General features: G+C 48.0%; 10 protein-coding genes across 11 annotated transcripts; 4 read left to right on the top strand and 6 right to left on the bottom strand.

Annotated features, from left to right (window-relative positions):
• Positions 1–129: 129 nt before the first annotated feature.
• Positions 130–1344, bottom strand: ONS95_011465 (uncharacterized protein). The gene has a single exon (XM_058505085.1). The coding sequence runs from the start codon at positions 1295–1297 to the stop codon at positions 347–349; it is 951 nt and encodes a 316-aa protein (XP_058359642.1). The 5' UTR covers positions 1298–1344; the 3' UTR covers positions 130–346.
• A 1197-nt stretch (positions 1345–2541) lies between these two features.
• LSB5 (putative actin patch assembly and actin polymerization protein) lies at positions 2542–4757 on the bottom strand. 2 transcript variants are annotated; one of them, XM_058505084.1, is made up of 4 exons: positions 3753–4757; positions 3275–3703; positions 3072–3228; positions 2542–3020 (listed from the first exon to the last, which is right to left on the bottom strand). In XM_058505084.1, the coding sequence occupies exons 1-4, from the start codon at positions 3894–3896 to the stop codon at positions 2764–2766; spliced, it is 987 nt and encodes a 328-aa protein (XP_058359641.1). In that variant the 5' UTR covers positions 3897–4757; the 3' UTR covers positions 2542–2763. The 2 variants fall into 2 exon arrangements, with proteins under 2 accessions (XP_058359641.1, XP_058359640.1); XM_058505083.1 differs by having other exon boundaries at positions 3072–3703; positions 3753–4151; positions 4326–4757.
• On the top strand, positions 4758–9578 carry ONS95_011463 (uncharacterized protein). Its single transcript, XM_058505082.1, has 2 exons — positions 4758–5089; positions 5150–9578. The coding sequence occupies exons 1-2, from the start codon at positions 5022–5024 to the stop codon at positions 7932–7934; spliced, it is 2853 nt and encodes a 950-aa protein (XP_058359638.1). The 5' UTR covers positions 4758–5021; the 3' UTR covers positions 7935–9578.
• ONS95_011462 (uncharacterized protein) lies at positions 8231–9300 on the bottom strand (the record flags this gene model as incomplete). The annotated part of the gene is made up of 3 exons (XM_058505081.1): positions 8231–8921; positions 9081–9139; positions 9277–9300. 3 exons carry the CDS (start codon positions 9298–9300, stop codon positions 8231–8233), a joined length of 774 nt encoding a protein of 257 aa, XP_058359639.1.
• A 116-nt stretch (positions 9579–9694) lies between the features above and the next one.
• On the bottom strand, positions 9695–10747 carry ONS95_011461 (uncharacterized protein). The gene is made up of 3 exons (XM_058505080.1): positions 10466–10747; positions 10274–10323; positions 9695–10123 (listed from the first exon to the last, which is right to left on the bottom strand). Exons 1-3 carry the CDS (start codon positions 10593–10595, stop codon positions 9950–9952), a joined length of 354 nt encoding a protein of 117 aa, XP_058359637.1. The 5' UTR covers positions 10596–10747; the 3' UTR covers positions 9695–9949.
• Positions 10748–10795: 48 nt separating this feature from the next.
• Positions 10796–12739, bottom strand: ONS95_011460 (uncharacterized protein). Its single transcript, XM_058505079.1, has 4 exons — positions 12591–12739; positions 12526–12539; positions 12422–12443; positions 10796–12356 (listed from the first exon to the last, which is right to left on the bottom strand). The coding sequence occupies exons 1-4, from the start codon at positions 12643–12645 to the stop codon at positions 11068–11070; spliced, it is 1380 nt and encodes a 459-aa protein (XP_058359636.1). The 5' UTR covers positions 12646–12739; the 3' UTR covers positions 10796–11067.
• A 549-nt stretch (positions 12740–13288) lies between these two features.
• Positions 13289–14770, top strand: ONS95_011459 (uncharacterized protein; the record flags this gene model as incomplete). Its single annotated transcript, XM_058505078.1, has 3 exons — positions 13289–13995; positions 14044–14404; positions 14453–14770. 3 exons carry the CDS (start codon positions 13289–13291, stop codon positions 14768–14770), a joined length of 1386 nt encoding a protein of 461 aa, XP_058359635.1.
• Positions 14771–15432: 662 nt separating this feature from the next.
• ONS95_011458 (uncharacterized protein) lies at positions 15433–16372 on the top strand (the record flags this gene model as incomplete). Its single annotated transcript, XM_058505077.1, has 3 exons — positions 15433–15657; positions 15813–16073; positions 16184–16372. The coding sequence occupies 3 exons, from the start codon at positions 15433–15435 to the stop codon at positions 16370–16372; spliced, it is 675 nt and encodes a 224-aa protein (XP_058359634.1).
• Positions 16373–16392: 20 nt separating this feature from the next.
• Positions 16393–17639, bottom strand: ONS95_011457 (uncharacterized protein). Its single transcript, XM_058505076.1, has 3 exons — positions 17553–17639; positions 16921–17496; positions 16393–16832 (listed from the first exon to the last, which is right to left on the bottom strand). Exons 1-3 carry the CDS (start codon positions 17603–17605, stop codon positions 16514–16516), a joined length of 948 nt encoding a protein of 315 aa, XP_058359633.1. The 5' UTR covers positions 17606–17639; the 3' UTR covers positions 16393–16513.
• A 143-nt stretch (positions 17640–17782) lies between these two features.
• On the top strand, positions 17783–19685 carry ONS95_011456 (uncharacterized protein; the record flags this gene model as incomplete). The annotated part of the gene is made up of 5 exons (XM_058505075.1): positions 17783–17883; positions 18108–18352; positions 18402–18628; positions 18690–19002; positions 19057–19685. 5 exons carry the CDS (start codon positions 17783–17785, stop codon positions 19683–19685), a joined length of 1515 nt encoding a protein of 504 aa, XP_058359632.1.
• Positions 19686–20259: the final 574 nt, after the last annotated feature.

Genomic DNA, 20259 nt, shown 5'->3' with positions numbered 1-20259 from the left:
GAAAGAATTGTAATTTTTGACTTATAGTGACAGTCGCTGCAAACATTCCTTTCAAAGGGTTCGGGCATGCCTTACTCTTGGCAGTGGAGCTTGGAGAGACTTTCCACGAGATTGAACAGTTGAACCGATGTAAACATCAGGTGATGTCCTGGAGACATTAACTTCTGCGTCCACCACAAGCATTACGATAAGATGCAGTCTTCAAGCGAACATGGGATTCGACATGCTATTAAATCGCGTCTCATTGAATTAACTCTTACAAGTTCCACATGCCCTCGTTGCTTTTCTCTCCATCCACTTCGCCATCTCTCATAAGAAAGCCCAATTTGTGGCTGCCGTACTAATTCTACAACGAGTTCCAAACACCAACATAGTCCACTTCCAACCCAGCACCTGTCCCATCCTTAGTCTGATCGTTCGGGAAACCTGGCCACCAGCCTCCAACTGCGACATTGAACAGCAAGAAGTGTCCCTCGTGAGCCAACTTGGCCCAGGTAGGCTCATCGCCAACAGTTGACCCTTTGACAGTCAAGACCTTCTCTCCATTCAAAAACCAGCTCAGAGACTCATCAACCCAAGTACCATTGCCCTTGCCAGACGCAGTCCGGTCAACCTGAAAGCCAACCGTGTTCCATACCCCTCTCGTGAACGGCACGCCGCCGTTACCAATACCGTTGTATTCATTGCACGGTCCACCAGGAGCGGTGCCGCAGTGAATGGTGGAATAGATCTTGTTTTGCCCATTGAGCACTTCCAGAAAGTCCCATTCACTAGCACTCGGCCAGTTGGTAAAGTTACCCCTGAAACTTTCACCCAGAGCCCAGAAAGCGGGCCAGATGCCTTTAGATTGAGCTTCAGGATTATCGCCGACTTTTAGCCTGCTCTCGACGAACAACTTGCCACCGGGTGCAGCGACGAAATCCTTTCGTTGCGTTTCGATTCTTGCTGATGTCCACTGACCATGCTTAAGGCGTGGGGAGATCATAAGGGTGTCTCGGTGGGTGAGGCGGACATTGTCAGGAGAGTCGGTGTAAGATTGATACTCGTGATTTCCCCATCGTTCGGCTCCGCCGGGATATGAAGTCCCGATATCGAAAATCCAGTTGTCAGACGATGGAATTGTACCGGGAACTCCATGGAATGTGTCGATGAATGTTATGGAGAATCCAGGTTTGATAAGCCTCTGGGTAGTGCGGGCATCCAGAGGTGCTCTGCCACGAGCAGCTAGTCCTGGACCATGAACGGAGCCCGCCCAGGTGGTAGCTACCACCATAGAGAGTGCCAGAATTGACTTCATGATGATGTGAGATTCTAAAAGAGTGACAAGAAAGCAAGTAAAGAACGTTGGGTGCTGAGATGATATCCTTGGGGAGACCACCTGGTCTTTATATGTATTTCGTTCATTATGACACTTGAATAAGGTTTAATTGCGATAATGCTACCCAAAATCATATCGCACAAAGCACAACAACGAAGTCCGATACGCTAAGATTTTATTCCTTGGATTGCAGATCAGGTTCGGCTGATAATGAATTTAAAGTTTTCCACGTGTTCGCGACGCTGTGAAGAAGAAATGTCACGAGCAAGTTAATCTCCCAGGGGAGAGCTAGGGAACCTCCGTAAAGGCTTCGCTATTAGGGACTTTCCGCTAGCCCCTGTCGTCTTCGAATATTTCAGAAAAGGGTATAGCTACGACTACAATGCTACAGATCGACGAATATTCGCTATATATATAGGTCTAAATCACGATAAAATATTCGTTTGGACAAATATTCAGATTCGTCCACGATACTCCTTTCGTTTACTATATCTGGTTTAATCGGCTTCGCCTATCCTTTTGATCTTCAAAACTTATATATCTTAAGATAGATTAGATAAGAGCTTAACGCAGTAACCTGACGATCTTTAAACTTAAAGAAACGTGACTAACTAAAATACCCTACATGTGGCATTCATGAGTATTCAGATGTCGTTAGCGCATAAGGTGCGGAAAGTCTCTATTTTGACTGGGCTTCGGACCCTCCAACGAGAACTTAATAGGCGAGTGTAATCAACTATGCTTTTGGTTTAGTCTTACCACAGCTCTTCGTAGAAAAGGGGCAGAGGAAGTGACAGGTGAGGCTCTGTGTCCTACTAATGAAACTTTGAAAATTTTTGTTAGTTTCCCCTGAAATAAACCCAAGCAGAGTTGACTGGCCAAGTAACTTTGGTGCATTAATATCGCCCCCCCTTAAACAAACGTTAAACCTCATGAAAACTGGACCTCGTGTGGGTAGTCAGCTAAGGTGTTAATCCAATAATTCTGCAGATTCTTAGCCTTAAGCAGGGCTTCGAGTGTATCTCAAACCTTCTATCTACTCTTACTTGTACAATTGACCAGAATTTAGCTCGTGCTCTAAGTATTGCTAGGGTCGTCTACCAGTGAGAATAAGCCTTTCAGGTGTTCAGCCTACAAAAGTCCACCTTTAACGTTTGTTAAGGGGGGGTAGGGGGGAGAAAGTAATAATCTATGGTCTAAATTGAAAGTGTGATAAGAGTTGACCAGGTATGCGACGGAAATCAATAATGATCTATCACTTGATTTGAATTCAATAGTGACAAAGAATGTTCAGCGAAATAAATTAAAATGTATGTCATGGCGTGCATTACTCATATCCATTGCGTGACAACATCGCTGTCAGGTCAATGCCATATTCCGGACCTCGGCACCTAATATGATCATCTCCCAGCCTAGCCTGTATGCATTTGACTTCTCCAAGAAAATCAAATCGTTCTCCACACTGGTTCACGCTTCTCGACTTGCGGGGTGTTCACAGCATTACGATCCGCGAAAGGATCGTCCTCGTCTTCTTCATCGATTTCATCCTCTTCGTCTTCCTGTGCTGGAGGTGGCGGTTGAACAGGTCTCGGTGGCTGTCTAGGAGCCAGAGCTGGAGCACGCGAGCTTGGACTGTTGCCACCGATACTGAGACCAGCTAATGACTGGGCAGTCTCTGTTTCCTTGCCTTTCTCAGTCATGACTGTTGTGCTGTTAGCTATGCAAACGTGCAGGTTTGGAATTGAAGGCCTACCTCTGTACATGTGTTGTTGGTTAGCCAACTCATCATCAGAGTCGCTATCAGCATCGATAGATCGATCAAGCTGCTCGAATGTCATGAGCGAAGTAACAAGTTCGTCGTTGGCATGAAGAAGAGCGCCGAGCCACTGTTCTGACTCGACAAGTTGAATCTGGAGACATTAGAGGGCCTAATACGATTGGATCTGTTGGACTCACATAACGAAGAATCTTTCGACGAAGCAACTTGCAAGATTCAAAATGCTGTACGGCGTTTTGGTTCTCGGAAATCTGTTCACGCTCCCGGTTGACCAATTGCAACGCATTCAACAGATTCGTTGATGCCACCGAAGATTCGGCAATGCAGTTCTTCATGATGTCCTTTTCAGCGTTCAAATCGAATGGCTTCCCCTTCTTATTCTTCTTCTTGTCTTTATCTTTCTTTGACTTTTTCGAATCAGGTAATGTGACAGCCATGGTGGGGTAACTAGGTGAGAAGCTCTTGCTAGATTGAGCAAGCGAAGTCTGACGAGATTGTGATGCCGAAGCAGGGCTTTCATCTTCGTCGCCTTCAAAGGGGTTCTGCTCAGTTTCGCGCAGAACTTTGGATCTGTCTTGAGTGACAACCTGTTTTCGGCGAGGTAATTGCTGCGGGGATGTCAACACGATGCATTTCCATCTACCTGTGGAGACGTACCTTATAAAGACCTGCAATTTGCTCGAGACCTCGAGTATTTTTATACTCAACTGCCCATTGCCTGAAAAGGTCTTTGCACTTGTCTCTCACAAGCGGATCAGAAAGATCCGAAGTACCACAAACACGCAGGCGCTCCAGAAGCATTTCATCCGCGAAAGTACGCTGGAAGTTTGCTCCAGCATTTTGAATCAAGCCATCCAAGAGAGTAAGGGCACGAAGTTGACGGTGAACATTGCCGTACTTTAACTTCTTCCGAATCGAGCGAGCAGCTTCTGCTGGACCCGTTGCTTGTAGTTTGATTGCCTCTACCAAGTCTGGAATGCCTGCGAGATCATCTTCCTCGTAGCTTTCACTAGTGAGGTTCTCAACAGCGACGGTGACAGCCGAGTATGGCTTCTTCTATAAATCCATATTGCACATTAGCAGACATGAAGCGATCAAGGAGGAACGGTGATGTGCTTCCACCAGACAAGCCTGGGTGATTCGAGGCAATCTAGAGACCGTTCCCGTGTTCTCAACATGTCCATAGGCAGGCCACGTGTGAATTTCAATGAGAGAGACATTTGGACTTACGTGAGAGAACATAGCAGCGAAATTCCTCTCCAGCAGTCACGATACCTTCCCGTGACTTTCTTTAATGTGTGGGAAGACTCGATAACCGGCTACCCAATCCTATCTCAGAGTCCGGCAGTCTCGGGACGTGTTGCTGACACCTTGTCGACACAGTAGAAAGAAATAGAGACGCAGAATCCTTGGATAAGAAGCACAAGTCTCGAGGAGCCGAAAAAGAACGAGGGATATGGGCGATTGCTCGGCTTGGTAGCTATGAACTGAAGTCGGACAAAGGACACAGCCAGGATGGCGGGGTAGCTTGTTTGTTGAAAGCGGGGTTACAGATGAATTCCAACGCTCGAAGGAGCCCGTAGCTCACGTTATGGTCGTCGGTGCGAAGGCTCACGCATAGGAGATGAAGCCCACGATGGTGAGAGCTGGGCATAATATGATACTGCGGACGAGGCTGGAGTAGCAATGGCAGTGGCTGCATGAACGTGCCCCTCCATTCATGTGATGTGCTTCAACTGCCGGATTGGGGAAAGCCGGCCCGAAGCTCAGCCTTGTCGGGGCCTTCTCAATGATGCTCATCCAGCCTTCTTCCTTCTTCCTTCAACCTCCCCCCTCCAGCAGAGACTGCTTCCTATCTATCATCAACTTTGTGGTGGGACGGGGCACTGAGATGTTGGGAACTTGCGGCATTCAACACGAGCCTTGATGTCTTTGTATCGCGGCTGGGATCGAGAGGCAATGGTGGAGCCAAGGAGTGTGGAGAGTGAATCAACGTACGTTGGTTGCCCATTATTCACCGTTGCGTTCAATCTGCTAATTATCTATCGGGATAGAATGTCGGGACCATCTGTATCATCCTTTACCCCCATCAATCCTACTCGAGCCCGTGTTCGGTTCGTCGATCCCCAGAGGACCCTTCATGAAATTGGACTTATTGACGATACCTCTTTCTTGCATACAATTGAAAGTGCACCTGATTTCCAGGGACAAAGGGGAAAGAAAAGAGGCGTAACAAACGCGGAAAACGGCAGAGCTGTTTCAATTGGGCGAGTCTGGGAGTACAGGGACGAAGGCGACGTGGCAGCTCAGAATCAAGGTCCAGACTTTGAATCATCATTTCCCAAGAGACGAAAAGTGGCGCCTGCCAAACGTACCAAGACTACCCTAAGAGAGTCAAAGAATCAGCAAGAAGCCTTGAAGCTAGACAACCCGTCTCAGGTTTCACTTACTCAATATCACAAGGACGAGAAGTGTTCGCAATTGACAACTACTTCCGATTCTAGCAAGTGGGGGACCAAGGAGGCAGTACCAAATCCCCGAAAACAAAAATTCCCAACGGGCCCCTTTCGCGACCCCGTCATAACAAAGCCTTCTCTACCTCGCCAGACATCTCATGACGAGAAATCCATTATGTCGAAGCCCGTTACGATCCATCAAGGCTGGACGAGCACAGAAGAGGTAGTGAAAACAAAGTTTAATGGCATCTCAAAGACAACTCTCGACAAGTTAGCTACGTTCAGATACAATCCATGCACAGAAACTCAAGCCGGACTGCCTGCTTCTAGAAGCGGAAGTCTCCAGTTGGCTGATAACTCTGTCGGGGGGGCCGAAGAAGCACAGCTCGCTAGTGAGTATGGTTGCCATTCAATCAACGAGCCTACCTTCAACGAAGGCGACCTGGATGGTCAAGAACATAATGCTGAGCCAGCAAAATGCCACGTTCCGCAGTCACAGGGAGCGGCGTGGACCTCTGGTCAACTTCATGAAGAGGATGAGTTCTTCAGCGATGCTATTTGGAATGTAAATGTGAGATACAATGGCAATGAGAATGCGTATTCAGCCAGCCAGCCAACGGACCTCCCCCAGAACGTACTTATCAACGATCCAGCCATTTGCTTTACCAGTGGACTTACAACTCCTCTGCTCATAGCTCCTGAGGCTCCTGGAGCTGGTTCGGAGCCTTCACAGAACGGTTTCGACTGTGACGATCTTTCTACAAGTGAAGTAAAAGAGCCGACAGAAATGCCGGCCTATGTTGATATCTACTACCAACGAAGTGATCTTATGGCACCTGCACTTGTCCACCCGCCGAAATCCTCTGATCTAGCTACTACTAAGCACAGTCCTGAATATGGCAAAATGCTAAGTGGCTCCCAACACAATCATGGAGGCTTGCCCGATCCTGTGCAAGATATACAAGCAAATGGCGTATGCCAACTTCGTCAACAGACTCAAACTGCGACTGAACCCACACAGTCCAAATTTTCGTGCCCTACGCACGCTGTGGATGCCCAGGTTGAGCGATCTGATCTTGATGACCCTCAGACGACACCTAGAGACGTAATCAACGACTTCAACCTTGATGAATTCGATAACGAGGGTGTTGATGACGCAGACTTGCTCGCCATTGCGTCTGAGGCAGCTATACCAGAAACACAGCGAATTGAGACACAGTCAGTTCACAGAAGCCCTGTCAGCGCGCCATTGAATGTATACCTCCATGTCAGCAGCTGTGCAATCCGACATACCACAAGCGTTGCTGGAGACGAGCAAGTTATCAAGGATGTAACCCCAACGTCACCCGTGATATTCTCCGACGACGAGTTCCCACTGGAAGAAGGGCTTGATGAGGAGGATATGATCTGCTTACCCACGCATGTTCAAGGCGTCCTCGAGACCTTTGAAGCTCCTCCGAGCCTCGAGTACTCTTTTGCTAATTGCTCTATGTCAGGGGAAGTATATGACAAATCTCTTCAATTCTCTCCTCCCAAATCACGGCCAACATCTGTAATCCCAGGGAATGTAGAAGGCGGGTCTTTTGCTGACGGGCACAGTCCCTTCAAAGTACAGCATGTCGAGGAACTAGGATCAGATCCTGTTGAGAAAGAAGACTGGTCTTTTATCAGGTCGAATGACAACATGGGAAAATCTACCGTACCAATGCTGTCAAATCCCATGTCAGATCAAGAGAACGCGATTGCAGACAAGATGACGAAGCATGCCATACCTTTGGGGCCTCGAAATCTGCACAAGCGCTCGGCTTACACCAAACTTCAGGCTGTCACTCACTCATCAATCATTGAAGAAGTCACGCTAGATGATCGTCACGACTACTTACCTTTGCAGCCATTCGCTCGCCCCGATTTTCCTTCCTTGGTTCTCGATCGATGCCCAATCGTTGGAGTTTCGGCTCAGAGCTTTCTTCGCGTCTGCTTTCGAGTTGGTGAAATGTTCAGAGAGGGTGCGAGATGCCATGCTCTGAAGCATGATGCTGTCGTCGAATTCTTTGCACGGATCACATTCTCATCTCGCGAGCCTAGTACTACCAAGCAGCACTTTCAGCTTGCAGATCTTTGGCATGACCGCCCTCCCTTCCCGACTGGTATCTTAGCCAACTACAAAACCTCAGGACTTGCAGAAAGTGAGAGCCGTGCCTTCATTGGAGCTGAAAAGAACTTGATGGCCAGGTGCATCGGAAGGTTGAGAAGAGATACTAATAACTCCACTGGCTGGTCGATTGACATCATCAATATTAGACCTACAGACTGGGAGGAAATCGGATGGACGAAGAGAATCGTAAGTGCAGGTCTTGTTAAATCAGAGAAGGGGGCAATCTGAACGGCCAGGGTACGGAGGATCTCAAATGACTGGAGTGTCTTGCTATTGCTATCACACATCTTGCTAGCCATATGGCTGAACTGACATCTAGGTACAACTAACCTGAGTTCTGATACCTACCACATCCATCTTACATTAGCTCCTCTAGCCATCACACCTAGCTAGCCCTATCAGACTGAATAAATGCTACAAGTCCCTAGCCAAAAGAAACTCCTAAGACCCAAAGGCAAATGTGCCTGGCGTGAAATCAGCTCACCTTCTAAAACGCCATCCCTGACCCCTAATCCATTTCTCCCTCATGACTGATTCGCATTATTCAACTCTCCGTCATTCGATCCAGGCGGGTACTGTTTCTTCGAGCCCGCCTCCGCAACCGATACAATCGTCAAGCAAACCATAAACAGAATAAGACACAGCAGCAACGGACCCTTGTTCTTCTGCCGCCCATCACTCTTACTCCTAAACGTAACACAGCAGTTCGTGCCCTTACCAGCCGTCAAAGCCCTCTCCAGATCAGGCGACGCATCCGTGAATGTCACGCAGCAGTTATCTCTCTCTTTTCTCCCCTCAACGCCGGACCCATTGTCGCTTCCACTTCCATTGCCGTTCCTATTCCCGTTTTGATCTTTCTCCATCAGCAATCGTCCAATACTCTCCTCCAACCACTCAATCCTCTGCTTTAGCCCTGTAATGGTAGCAAGCGCATCGTTCGACGTGCCGATTGTGTTGGTGTTCGTGGTGTCCCCGCCGAACGTGGAGGGCGCGACACCCCATAACTCGGCGTATGATGGAGCGGAGGACTCGTTGTGCGAGTGGTGCGAGGCATAGGTGGTTGTGCTGGGAGTTGGGCGGGGTGTTCCTGGTGAGGAGTGTGTGTGGAAGCTGGGAGGGGGTGAGTTGGGTATTGAGGGAGGTGCTGGAGGACCGCCAGCGATAGAGGGTTCGTAGCGGGAGGATGCGACGCTGTTGGCTAGGCCTGAGTTGTAGCTAGGAATTGTTGTTAGTAGGGTGTCTTGAGAATAGCAAAGAGACTTGTGTTGCGTGTTAGGAGGTAGTCAAGTGGAGGTTGGAGCTTGTGGTTGTGGTTGAAGAGTCCAATGTGGGGGGTACAGAATTGAAGAACAACTGGACTGCGACAACCCTTACTTGTAATGTGGAGAGCCATGAATGCTTTCCAGGATAATGGTTTCGTCTCTTTGAGGCACCTAGATATTGTATTAGGCATCATATTCTTTCTGTCTTCTTGCTTCGTCTTCTCTCCTGAGCCAATTCCTCCATATCCACATCTCAAAGTCCGCGCTTCAGGCAACCATTTTTTGTACCAAGCAAAACAGCAACTTACGGGCTCATATCGTGTACGACTCATCTTGAGCTCAGATATCTCTCTATCACTGAATGAGAATAAAGAAGAGACGAACAAACAGTGTACTAATTGTATGGACGGACAGATGTCATGCAAAGCAAATGGCTGAGGCAGAGAATCAATAGAAGTGGACCTGGAGATACGGAGTGCAGTGATGCGTGATGAATACGAGTAGAGCGAGATGGGATTCGATCAGGCCGAGGATTATGTTTCGCCGCGTCAGCAGTAGCTTCAGCCCTTCAAGCCCGCAGACTGCACCGTCCAATTGTGTGGCCGGGCTGCGGCTGCGTGAAGGGGACCATGCTGTGCCGTGCACTTGCATTTGAGAGACATGGCCAGTTTGGGAAACTCGGCTCGGCTTGTCACGAGGTCTAGGCGTGATGTTGAAGGATTGTGAATGGAGTTCAAAAGATAGAAAGGTGCATCGGAATGGCCGAAGATGTCGTGAGGTAAAGTTTGAGCGTGAGAAAAGCGAAATCGTCTATCTCGTGTTGTGGTTCTATATTCATAAGTACATCTATCGCGAGTAGGTATTCTTCTTTCAAAGCTTGCTCCCGACTCGAAACGTGACAAAGGGGCTCTTTCAAGACCACTGCTTTTAACAAGTTGAATGAAATAGGTATCACCCATCTCAGAAGCTCAAGGACAGCATTTAAGCTTCGACCAATCCCGGCCACTTCTCCTTCAAGAACGCCACGATAGCATCAGGTCCCTTCTCAACTTGCAGTCCTTGGGGGATAGCCATCGTCTTGATGCCAGGTACTGTCTCCTTCGCTATCCTCTGGATCTCGTCACTCTCTTCTTTGGTCCACATTGATGCGCAGAACTTGATCTTGGTCAGCCTAACTCGCTGTGGACGCACTCTGAATTGAGTTGAAATATGCAATGAGATCTTGCTGTGACTAGTGCCGAGGTTCTCGACCATCACTGACTCGGTGTGAAAGACGAAACGGGTATATGAGAGGGGATTAAATACCAGAACATCAGGTTTGTTCCTTTCACACATCGCCTTGACATCTTCTATTCCTATATTTGAAATCAGCTCATGTTCGGAATTCAAGACTTCATACACCTTCGTCCTTTAGATACAAAGTTTCAAACACAAAACCAAGTACAATTTGATCATCTCAAAAATTTCCAGACACTAGCGTAGAGGGCCAAAACTTACTCTCAGCATTCTCAGCATGCACAATCGTAAATTCCTCCTTGACGTCCTCGACAACTCGGCCAACAAGACGCTTCGCTCTCTCAGGCGCCGTGTTGACAGTGCATAACTTGTAGGGACCTTTGGGAGCCATTGTTCTGGTTTGTTCTCGTTTAGTTTGTAGAAATTTCTTTTGCAGATATGTGAAGGAGAGAATGGGAATTCTAAAAAGGAAAGAAGGTAAATAATGAAGATGAACGATACCGGAGGGTAAAGGTAGAAAGATAAATCCTTGAGGTGGACGGGGAGTGGAGGGGAGAGTGGAGTGGGGATTTGGCGGGTGTGGGGATGTGGGCGGCGGGAATGGGTCACGGCACTAGGTAAGATGGGGAAGTAATTGAATGTTTGAGGTGGACATTCCTGATCTCTTATTTCCTTCCTTGATACAATGCCAACCCCGGTGCCCCTCTTCTTAGATGGGCCTATTCGAGTAGACAGTCTAGCAAACAGGACATTGGACAGGTTAGTAAAATCAAGATCCAGACGATACGTCCAGAAAAAGACTCGCATAGTTTCATGAAGCTCAAAATTGAGTAGAGATAGATCTTATTCGCCATTCATTGCAGCTAGGTATTCTGAAGCCGTTCTATGCCATATACTGGCATCTCGCCCAAGCCAGCATCGGCATTCTCACATTTCTCAAACTCCTTCGCGGCCCACTCCATCCTCGGCTTCCACTTCTCAGGCAGCATGCCCACGAGAGCCCAAAACTGGTCTCTCGTCATAACCGGAAGCCACCAGACTTTGTCCATGACCCTCAACAGCATGAAAAAATAGCCCACGATGGTCAACGTCCGAGGATCTTTTTGCTCCAGCATCTTGACGAACTTTGGCTGCACTTTGGTCGTGAATTTGAAGACGTATTCGCTATGAGGGTTGTAGTACATCTTGGTCAGCCAGACGACACTCAGTTCGTAAGCTTGTACAGTCTCCTCGTCAGTGGCTTCTCTGTCGAGATCTTCGAGAAGGAAGTTGAAGATTGGTGGTGAGTCTTCGTCGAGAATTGGTGGGACTTGGTTGATGCGCTCATGTTCTAGAAGGGTCTTGAGTTCTGGATCCTGGAAGTGATACCATGCAGCAGCTGCTACGGCGCGCGGGCCATTCCATGGTTGGAACCAGTGAAGCGGGAGTCCGTTTGGGCTTGCGGAGATGTATTGCTGGCTGCTGATGGAAGTGAAAGCGATGAGGCATGCTGTAGCAAAGAGGACTTCCCCGTTATTGCTGCTAATCCCCTTACTCAGCTCTGCAGCATGTGCTGAGATTGCCCTAGTCAAGTAGACGTGGGATGCTTGAGCAAGAGTCCGGTCAGTCGAGTCTAGACGTCGTAAGTTGAATGCCGAGAATCCAAGTAAGGCGTCCATTAAATCTTGGTTTGTAAAAGCCAGTCGCATGATCCAATTTACATAGATAGTTCTCGTAGCTGTCAGCTCATCAACCGATGCCGGTCCGAGGAGTTTGAAGTAGGTTCGAGGGCTCATGCTCATGAAGTGATGCATGAGCCTCAGGTCCAAAAGTCGGTCTGAGGGTGTGCCCATATGCATTGGGATAGACTGATTATTTTGTAACATTTGCAATAACGTAAAGTCATCCATAGTCGGCGGATAGGCTAGTGATGGTTTGCTATCCTTGTTCCTCACTACAATGGAGGTGGATATTGCAGAGGAATCTGAATCGGCTGGACTTGCACTCCCACTGAGGCCGGAGCTTTCAGAAAAAGCCAGAGAGCTCTCGCGAGACCTCCTCAATGGAGGGATTTTCACTGGCGGGAGTTTTACCGGAGGTAATGGTAAAGCAGGTGATCTGTCCTTCGACGGACTGAAGTCGCATTCAAGATCATGTTTGCTGCAGTTCATACCTATAACATATATCAACAGACTGCTTTACTACGATGGAACGACTACGGTTCACTCAAAGACTTACATATCGGATGAGTTTCGTCACACTAGCACCACGTTAGCACTCTTCAGCTTTGGCGGAGGTGACGAAATGATGGGGCTACCAAGGGAGGAGTCCAAATGACCTACTTTCATTCGCCGTACTGCAACGGATCAGGATATGTCAGGTACATCACGGTTTTGGATGGACGTACCTTTACATCGCTTGCAACCTAGCCTCGACTTCCTATGTGGCCGCCTGGTAGCCATGCCAATAGGCCGCGGTAGCTGCGTCTTCCCCGAAACGCTTGGAGAGGGTAGGCCGGGTCAGTCAGGGTTGTGCTGGACTTGCGTCTCAACACATCATAAGGTATCGAGGATTCGCAGGTGCTGTTCTTGAAGGTTTAGTGATATGCATACTGACCGTTATAAAATGGTCGTCGGGATTTAGGCCAAGTTCGAAAGAATGAGCAAGACATCGAACGTTCAAGACTTAACTATTCCGCATCGGGCCGCATGCCCACTGCGAGGCGCAGTGATATTACTGAGTATCCTTGAACGCTGTGAACTCGGAGAAATATTTCCATTGGACGGCTGCCGCAAGGCTGCAGAAGGCTGAAGAGGACTTCGATATGAATGCTTCGAACAAAGGACAGCAGCCAGACCTTTGCATTGGGCTGTCCCAAAACAACGAAGAGACCAGGACACGGAGATAGATAGATGCGTTAAGGAAAGCTGGTTGAAAAGTATACAAGTGCTAGCGTATTTGGTTGGTGACACTCCCCTAAGTTCTAGCGAGATTGTCCTGACTTCGCGTCTCAGTTTCAGGCGCGTCACACTCAAGCACCAAATCGGCTTTCACATCTAAATAGGACCATCGGTCGCAGTCGCAATTCAGCAGATTGATATCACGATGAATAATAGACGACTAGTCTCCAGGTCGCGTTTGAACGACGCAGCATCTCCTGCCCCTCGTCGCCAGCAACCGCGTGCCTCCGAAACTCCTGCACGTCAGCCCGCGCGACTGACTGAGCTTCCTCCTTACGAACCTCCAGTATGCGCTCTTTCTTTCCAGGCTCAACAAGCTCTAGATGCCTTAAGCAACACCTACGACTACAGCAAGTACAGGAGGCATCTCGATAGCGCGAAGGGAGTGGTCAGAGAAGCTGCAGCAGAGAGCAATGACCGACTTGTAACTCGAAAAGAGGCATTTCCGAGGGCAGTTGAGAGGCGCCGGAAAGAGGGGGTACCAGACGAAGACAAGCCAGAGGCGGAGATTAATGACGAGGTCTGCTTGAAAGGATTCGAAAGGAATAATACAAAGTTCACAGCCGAGGCAGAGGAGGCTATGAGAGAACTGATCGACTACAGCGATGAGCTTGCTATACAAAGCACTATTATGAAAGATGTTGTCCGCGAAATTAGCTCTACGCCTGCTCCCCGTCGCGCTGTTCCTCGGAGACGGAGAGACGTTGATAGTGATGGTGAAGAGCAAGAGGAGGAGGAGGCGGAGGCCGAACCCCCCGCGGCAGATCCAGAGCAGATGAGCGCACTTGAACTGCTCAGGCAGGCAAGGGAAGACCGTGCTGCTGAATATGCAGCACGAAGCAAGCGGTCAAGGTATGTACTCGAGGGTCCGCTTATGCATCTACGCTAATGCTGCCGCAGGTATGGTGATAATAACGACTACAAAACATTCAAACAAATCCTACACGATGCTCAGAATCCAAACTCAGGCCTCCATGTCCCTCATCCTAGCACTTGGTTCCCCGAAGAGAACGACGATAATCCTCGCAGGGGCAGGAATGACGATGATAGTGATGAAGAAGTCATTATTGCCAGTGCTTCCGAAAGTCTGAAGTGCCCTCTGACATTACGTTACTACGACGACCCCGTCACCAACAACAAATGCAAGCACACAATAGACAGAGCAGGACTGGTGGACTATCATAGGACGGAAGCTCGTGTCTTCCAAGGCTCACATGGCAACCGGAAAGTGGCAAAATGCCCTCAGACTGGCTGTGATGCAGTAAGTACACCATATCCAAGAAAAAGTATAGCCCAGCTAACAAGCCAGATGCTTGCATTGGGCGACTACGAAAGAGATGAGCTTATGGCCCGTAAGGTGAAACGAGCTATCAACAGGGAAAGATTGCAGCAGCAAGGTAATGATGACGATGATGACGAAGACGACGGAAATCCCCGAGGTACTCAGCGAAGTAGACCTGAACAGATCGATGATGAAGATGATGATGACGACATTGTGGCCGATATCGATGAAGATAATAAAGCCAAAGCTGCCAGGATCAAGCGTGAAAGAGCACGTAGTCGTGGCTTGAGCTTAGCTCCGCCTGCAGTTTCGATGGATTCAGACGAGGAGATGAGTATGAACTGATGTCGGGTCTCGGCGTTGTTTTGCAATTTGGGGACATAAATGATGACATTGCTCTACAGCTCGGCTATGGGGAGGGGGCTGTTTGCAGGAAATTTGACATTAATTGAACAGATTCGATACTGTTTTCTTCCACTTATAGGGAGGTTGATATCTCAAGGCCATACTCTCTACCTTTTCTACTCACCGACTCCTTGCAAACTACGCATGCTCTGCGACATCCCCAGCCAAAGGAGAAGGAAATTCGTGTTTATTACCCTCTACGTTTCTCATCACTTTCAGCAGGGTAGCGCGGCTTCTTCCTCTATGCAAATATCGACTTTCTGAAGGAACATGTAAACGCTAAGGACTTCGGTAATTCCCCTGCAGATTTTTCTAGATAGACATGTTCAACCGACCAACAAGAACCGGAGATTGTGTCAAGTTCATCTCACGATCTTCTGATCATTGCGTCTTGCACGGCACCAGGAAGCCTCAATCGAACGTATCTTAGGTAGGAAAGAAGGTATGGATAGTGAAGCAATTGGAAAATTTAAGCTTGCCCCACCTCGCTAAAACCCCCACCATCTCAACCTTCACCCCTCTATCTACCCATGCTACCTGCGTCTCATCTCTCGTAGCCGTAAGTTACCTCACATGAGCATATACTGCTCTACTCACTCATCATGTCTTCCGAGAAAGAACTAGAAGAACTCTCCAAGCCCGAATTCTGGGACAATCGATACGCAGAACACATCACATCTCCAGACAGCAATGAAAGTACTGCCGAACAAACCATTCCCTCGTTTGAGTGGTTCAGAGACTACAGCAAATTACGAGCTTTTTTCCAGAAATGGTTACCCATACCAGGAGGAGCGGAGGTGATATTGCATTTGGGATGTGGAAACAGTGTTTGTACTTCTCTTCTAGTTTCCCCATATCTCCATGTCAAGATTTTTGTCTCAGATTATCTCCCCACTACGCGAGAGACATTCGCCTGAGATTGATGCTTTGATATCATCTTATCGTTATATACTTCACAAGACATCACTAACAGAATCGTTAGACTTTAACTTCTGATCTCTACTCAGAAGGGTACAAGAACCAGATCAGCGTCGATTTCTCGCAAGTGGTCATCAACGCCATGATGATGAAGTACGCAGCGCTGGGGACGACGTGGTCTGTTATGGATGTACGGAAACTGGAATTCCAGGATGCGAGTATCGATGTTGCGATTGATAAGGGTACGCTGGATGCGTTTCTACATGGCAGTCTGTGGGATCCGCCAGAGGATGTGAGGGAGCACGTTGGGGCTTATGTTGATCAAGTATGTCTTTTCTTGTTTTCAACTTTCGTTTTTATCTTAGGTTGGCTTTAAATGGAGTCAGAGTGGAGATGGAGATGAGAGTGAGGGGTGTAACGCTAATTGTGGTGTAGGTTGCTAGGGTTCTGAAGCCAGGTGGAAAGTGGTTATATATCACGTATCGACAGCCGCATTTCATGAAGCCCCTGCTGTTGAGAGAAGAGAAGTGGACGTTAGGGGTTGAGACACTAGTCGATCCTGATGGTGCGGGCGGCTTTGAGTATTTCGGGTTTGTGATGACGAGAAATGGTAATCCTCCATGAGTAACTACTATGTATAAACGTATTCTTCACAATGGTCTTCTGTTCAACCAATGACTTAACAAGGTATCTTAGGAAGGCCTATTGTAAGTCAAGGTCTATCGGGATATCTACAATCTAGTCCATGAAGATTCTGGTAAGGGTCTACCCCTTGATGCCAATTACCCAGGTCATATATCCTGTGGGCCAAGTATGCTGTTCTTGACCGTTCTTGACGGTCCAGCCGTCACAAGATGCTCCACAATCCTTCATTAGAGCCTGTACCTCCTCGGCACTCCTCGTCCGTAACGAGGATACATACCCATCAAAGACCAAAACAAATGGAATGATAGGTATGATATACGTGAAGAAAAGGTGGCCGGGAGATCTCCAAAAGTAGAATGGCGTAATGAGGAACATCAACAGACCCATAGCGAAGATGGTAAGTAAGGACGAGAATGTCCTCTCTTGGAGCTCAAAAATACTATAGAAACTGTCAGTAAATTTCCAGTAGCTTGCTTGTTTTTAAAACCGCATATTAGAAGTCAAAGTCGAGTATTGGGAAGCCGTACCCAAACCCATCCGCCGTCTCAATGGTATTCCGCAAGATATCCAAGCCAAGCTTGTCCTCAAAATGATGAAACGCCAGATTATACAATCGAAAGATCTTCCTCCCATCCGCACCATTCAGACTCGCCGGCGCACTCGCAGCATCCACTGGATCAGATATAAAAGTCAAGTTCTCGCTCCGCTTTGAGGCGTCCGTCCAATCTGGGATGTGAGGGTGCAGATCAGTCAGGATGAACTGCACAGCTCCATTGTCTGGTGTCAATGTCCGAGGCGACGTTACAGCGCGGGGAGATCGTGGATTCAATGCTGCTTTCGAGGCATTGATAGATGCGGTGTATGGAGAAATAGGTGTGCGGGAGGAGAGCTGTGCGTTGAGATCTTTCTCGATGAAGGGTGTCGGTCCACCTGCGCCAGCGCAGAAATCAACATATGTATAGCTCGTCACATCGTCTGCAAGAGTTCGGTACAGCGTGCTGGCTACGAGCTGGGCTGGTGAAGCTTTCTGCAGGACTGGGACGCGGAAGGTCCAGCAGAGTGTGAGGCATGATTGGACTTTTTCGCGGAGGTATTGGGGAAACCTTTTGCAGCAATTAGCTAGGTTGACTTTAGAGAGCAATTGGACGGATTTGCGCACCATTCTTGGTCATTGATCTCGTAAAAGTGAATACGGGGGCAAAGAAGAACCATTATAGCTATGGCTAGAACTCAATGGCAGAAAACGTGGGAGAGAAGGAACGATTTTTTAACTTTGAGAAGTCATTGACACGGCTGAGACGAAACATGAGGACGAGGCTAGTGCCAAGGGCACACTAGTTCTCCCCAACTTCCTTGATTCCAAACTTTCCTGGTCATAAACATTTGGAAATGCACGCGTCAACGCTTTTTGTTTTGTTTTCGTTTGTGTTCTTTGCTGCGTATTTTCTACTTAGAAGTCCGACCATAAGAAGGAATGGAGTTGCCCTGAAGTAAGTTATTTGGCCCACTCTCAAATATTTGCCTCTCCTGGTTTGGTCGTACGACAGAACATGCCATTGGATTGCGATTCAGAGTACACTGGTATACTCGGTGGATTGTTTCCTCAATTTTTTTTTTTTTTTGAGTTTGCCACGGTCGTCTGCGTTTTGAATGATAGCGCGAGAAATGCGGACTGGCCGTTGTGCTCAGAAGACCTCGCTGACACATCTTCAAGGCGACCTCCAAATACCTTGCCGCTTGTGGGAAACGGCATTCTGTTTCTACAAGCACGTCACAAGCTGTTTTCGTGGTTTGTTAAATGTGAGCGTCAGTTTGGATTCGAAACTTTTCAAATATCTGTTCCATCTCTGCCACCTGGTGTGGTGATCAACGACCCGAAGAACTTGGAATATGTATTCAAGAACGAAGGCATCTTTGCCAAGGGTGACTTTTTCAAGAGGAGGTCATGGGACTTATTTGGTAATTTGGTAAATTTAATCTTTCAGATGCACCTGCTTACACATCTCAGGAAATGGTATCATTAACGCAGACGGTGAACTATGGAAGGTTCAGCGAAAGGCTGGCCTCCACTTCTTGAACAACACCAACCTTAAAGTCTTAAACGACGTTGCTCTTCCTGACTACCTCAATGAGACGGTCGAGAGCCTCCAAGAAGTCAAGCAGGGGTCAGTGGTGGATCTAGAGGAAGTGCTTCACGAATTGACAACCCAGCTGATGGGTCGAATGGCTTACAATGTATGCCAACCTTGCACCAAGATAGTTAGCAACCCATTACTCAAAGTTAATGGTCACACAGATGGACATTCACAACTCGGACCCTTTTTCGAAAGCCTTCGACTTTGCTTCCGGTGCCACAGGAGAAAGATTTCAGAACCCGCTGTGGCAGATCAGTGAGATCTTTCTTGGAGAAAAATTCAGGGATTCAGTTGCACAAGTCAAAGCATTTGGCTCCATGATCGTTGCCAATGCTATTCAAACCAGAAAGAGCAAGACAACCGAAACCGATTCCGCTTTAGATGCAATGTCTGGGAGTTTGATAAATTCCCTGCTCGATTCTATTGACGACCAAGACACGGTTGCAGATGCTGCTTTGAATTATCTATCTGCTGGTGAGCAAACGGTCACGGCAGCTGCCATTGGCTCCTTTCATTAACTCTTTTCAGGTCGGGACACCACTGCACAGGCACTGACATGGACATTCTACCTGCTCATGCGAAATCCTAGTAAGGCCGAAGCAGTCAGACAGGAGGTGATGCAGGTAGCTGAGCTCGACCCCTCTTTTCGACCAGGTACATGGCCAACAGGTAGTGTCCAATATCTCAAAACGGCCATATTCCGGCCTATAGCACTCCCATATGTCACAGCCGTATTTCATGAGGCGCTTAGACTGTACCCACCTGTACCCTTCGAGCTCAAGCAGTGTGAACAAGCGACGACCCTTCCAGACGGCACATATCTCCCCAAGGATTCTATTCTTGTTTGGTGTACCTGGGCTATGAATCGGTCTAGACTGATATGGGGCGAAGACTCGGCAGAGTTCAGGCCAGAGAGATGGCTGGCAGACGGCGTTCTTATTTCAAAAACCGCATTCGAGTATCCGGTCTTCAATGGTGGCCCCAGAACTTGTCTGGGCAAGACAATGGCAATATCCGTTGCAGTACAAAGTATAGCTACGCTGCTGGCTAAATTCGACTTTCAGCTTGCCGACAAGAAAGAGAGAATCAGTAAGAACAGTCTGACACTGCCAATGGAAGGCGGACTTCCTTGTCGTGTTAATATTCGGGGAGACTGAATCTAATCGATGTTTACTTGGCGCCTGAAAGACTTAGCGACTAGCAGCTCCGCGGAGACATCAGCAGCCTGATTACTAAAGCTAGACGTCAGTAAAATGGCCCATTTGGAATCTTACTCGCCTGTGTCGCCAAAATGCAGACCAGTCATTGGCTGCCGGTGGGCTGACAATTCAAAACCCGAGGTTTCTGTAGGCATTTGCGCCCTTCAAACAGCGGCCAATCTAGCCTTGCCAGACACTTGTGGTCGTAAATTTATTGGATGATCAATCATTCCACATGAATCCAAAGCGGGTTGAAAGGCTGCAGGCTTCCCCGCCCAATGGAACTTAATGAATAGCTTCAATCACGAAGCGTGGCCGCTTACAAATGACGCCGCCAATGTTCCCACTATCGTCACCTTGGATCCAAACTCTCAGACTTAGGCCAATATTATGTTATAATCATGCTCCAGGTTTGGAATCTTGTAAGGTCTTACGGATGTACCGCAGAGTTGCATACTATCCACGACGATAAGGTTTCCTCATGTGGCTGCATGATGTGTTCGATGCGAATATATAAAGAGTGCCAGTTTTC

This window comes from Cadophora gregata (genome assembly GCF_030347475.1).
Source record: "Cadophora gregata isolate MNR1 chromosome Unknown scaffold_5, whole genome shotgun sequence".
In the NCBI taxonomy this organism is placed as follows: Eukaryota; Fungi; Ascomycota; class Leotiomycetes; order Helotiales; family Ploettnerulaceae; genus Cadophora; species Cadophora gregata.
Note: the sequence above shows the minus strand (reverse complement) of the source record. Positions and strands in the feature narration are given on the sequence as shown.